The sequence below is a fragment of the Buceros rhinoceros genome, unplaced genomic scaffold, assembly GCF_000710305.1.
Source record: "Buceros rhinoceros silvestris isolate BGI_N320 unplaced genomic scaffold, ASM71030v1 scaffold21029, whole genome shotgun sequence".
Taxonomy (NCBI): Eukaryota; Metazoa; Chordata; class Aves; order Bucerotiformes; family Bucerotidae; genus Buceros; species Buceros rhinoceros.
In genome coordinates this window covers 14716-16936 of record NW_010431190.1, presented here as the reverse complement: position 1 = coordinate 16936, position 2221 = coordinate 14716, and the positions used below count along the sequence as shown (strand labels likewise).

Sequence of the window (2221 nt, the reverse complement as noted above, 5' to 3'; positions counted from 1 at the left end):
TGCTGAGGTCAGCAGAAACGCCACAACTACCCATGCTGTTTGGCCTGAGGGGGAGGGTGATGTTTTCCTCAGTGCCAATGTGAACGTAGGAACAGCTCCACTGTGATTCATTTTCACTTTGCTCTTGTTGCGTCATCACCGTCCTACCATAAAGGGAGTGAGAGTTGTGGTGTTCTAGTGAAAGTTCTGCTATTTGATGCTCCTTATTCTGCACTCATCAAAGAACAAAGTCTGTGAAACGTGTCGTTAGGGATGAAGCGCAGAATCCGCTGGGTGAAAGCAAGTGACTCTTTCCACACGTGCTCCTTTTCCAGATCTGTACCAAATGTGTTCGCTGCAAGAGCTGTGGATCGACAACGCCGGGCAAAGGGTGGGATGCACAGTGGTCCCACGACTTCTCGCTGTGCCACGATTGTGCCAAACTCTTTGCTAAAGGTACATGAAGTTGTGGTTCGCTCAGCGGGAGCCTCTTCAGGTGCTGGTTTGAGTTAGCGTGGGCAGGGCCAGAGGGCCGGTGAGCTTGTCACAGTACAAACCCGAGGGAAAGCTGGTGTCGGGGGAGCGTGTGGGCAGTTACCAGTCACCTCTTGGCCCAGGGTTTCAAGTAGCGTTCAAGACGTTTTAAAGGAATCCTGACCTAAAAGCAATAAAATTCCCCTTGTAAAGCGGTTGTTCCTTCCTCTGTTAAATGTGTGATGCCTTGGAACCGAGGAGGGGCCCTCTGGGGAAGAACCTCAGGGCAGGAGATCTCAGCTCTTCCTCCTGATTTCTTGCCTGTAAGTTGTTTCTGTCCGTCTGTTCTGCTCTGTAGCGCTAATTGCTGCGTTAGCCTCACCACCTCCCAAACACGGGTACCCAGTAACGGAGCTCTGGAGCAGTCCCTGGTCTTCCCGGCAGCTTGTTTCTCTGGCCGTTGTTTGCAGCAATGTAAAGCTGATGTTACTGTACCAGCAGCTCCCAGGCAGGGTTCTCACAGCTGCTTCCTCAGCACAGCAGCGAGTAACCAGCTCCCCTCCGAGGTGAGCGTGGTAGCTGGGCTGCCAATGAAACTCCCCTCTCATTTGCAGGAAACTTCTGTCCTCTCTGTGACAAGTGCTATGACGATGATGACTATGAGAGCAAGATGATGCAGTGCGGGAAATGCGACCGCTGGGTCCACTCCAAATGTGAAAACCTCTCTGGTAAGGCAGATCCTTCTTGTCTTGGTCCTTATGAATGCTGGGCAGTGGGTAGAGCAGAGCAGACAGTGCTGGGCCTTTCTGCTGGAGGGTTCCGTTAACACCCTCACTTGTTGTGACCTGCCTGAAAAATACCTGTGGAGTGGCTACGGATAAAGCCGTGCTGGTGTGAGTGACCTCCTGAAGGCACAGGACTCCCCTAGAGTGCAGTGCTGCTCGGGTAGCTGCCTGGGATACTGTTGGTACCTGGAAAGTGTTTCTGCTGGACTGAAGGTGCAGCATAGGGGTTTTCCCGATACCCGTCTGTCAGGAAGGCAGTTCACATTGTTGTTTTATTTTGTGTGCCTCCAGATGAGATGTATGAGATCCTCTCGAATCTGCCCGAGAGCGTGGCTTACACCTGCATTAACTGCACAGAGCAGCATCCCGCCGAGTGGCGCCTGGCTCTGGAGAAGGAGCTGCAGGTCTCCCTGAAGCAGGTGCTGACGGCCCTGTTGAACTCCAGGACTACCAGCCACTTGCTGCGCTATCGACAGGTGAGCTGGTGCCTCGCTGCCCCTTGGCCTGGTCTGGCCCAGAGCATTGCCTGGCATTCGACTGGGCTCTGGAGTTGCTGCAGGTCAAGCCGCAGAGGTGTCTTTGTCGTACGCAGAGCAACGTGTACGGTGATAGTTGGTTTTGTTCACTCCTATGGAAACAAGCAGCGGGTATCTGTGAGACGACTAGCGCGGCTAAAAGAGAAAAATAGGGTAAAGTTCTCAGGGGATGGGAGGATTTAGCTTTGCGAAGGGTGAAGGTGCTTTTTTGACAGGGGAAACAGGGTCTTAGTCTTGAAATATGTGTTCAGAAATAAGACTTCTGAAGAATGAGAGTGATCACTCTGCCCTGCCATGTGCCTGACTAGGAGGCCGGCTGCAGAAAGCTGGTTAAGATCCTCTCAGTTTTGTCCCTGCCTTCTGGGCAGCAATTCAGAACTCGAGTCTCCTTCCCTTCATGTCCATGAGGGTCCCTGGGCCAGTAAACGTCCATGGAAGCGTGTCATG

General features: G+C 52.8%; 1 protein-coding gene across 1 annotated transcript in view; it reads left to right on the top strand.

Annotated features, from left to right (window-relative positions):
- The window catches only part of KMT2A (lysine (K)-specific methyltransferase 2A), a gene marked incomplete at its 5' end in the record, with an annotated part of 24069 nt that overhangs the window by 7184 nt on the left and 14664 nt on the right, over positions 1-2221 (top strand). Inside the window, 3 exons of the mRNA XM_010143350.1 lie at positions 315-435; positions 1068-1181; positions 1530-1714. Coding sequence (XP_010141652.1) covers positions 315-435; positions 1068-1181; positions 1530-1714 — 420 coding nt within the window. The remainder of the gene's footprint in view (positions 1-314; positions 436-1067; positions 1182-1529; positions 1715-2221) is intronic.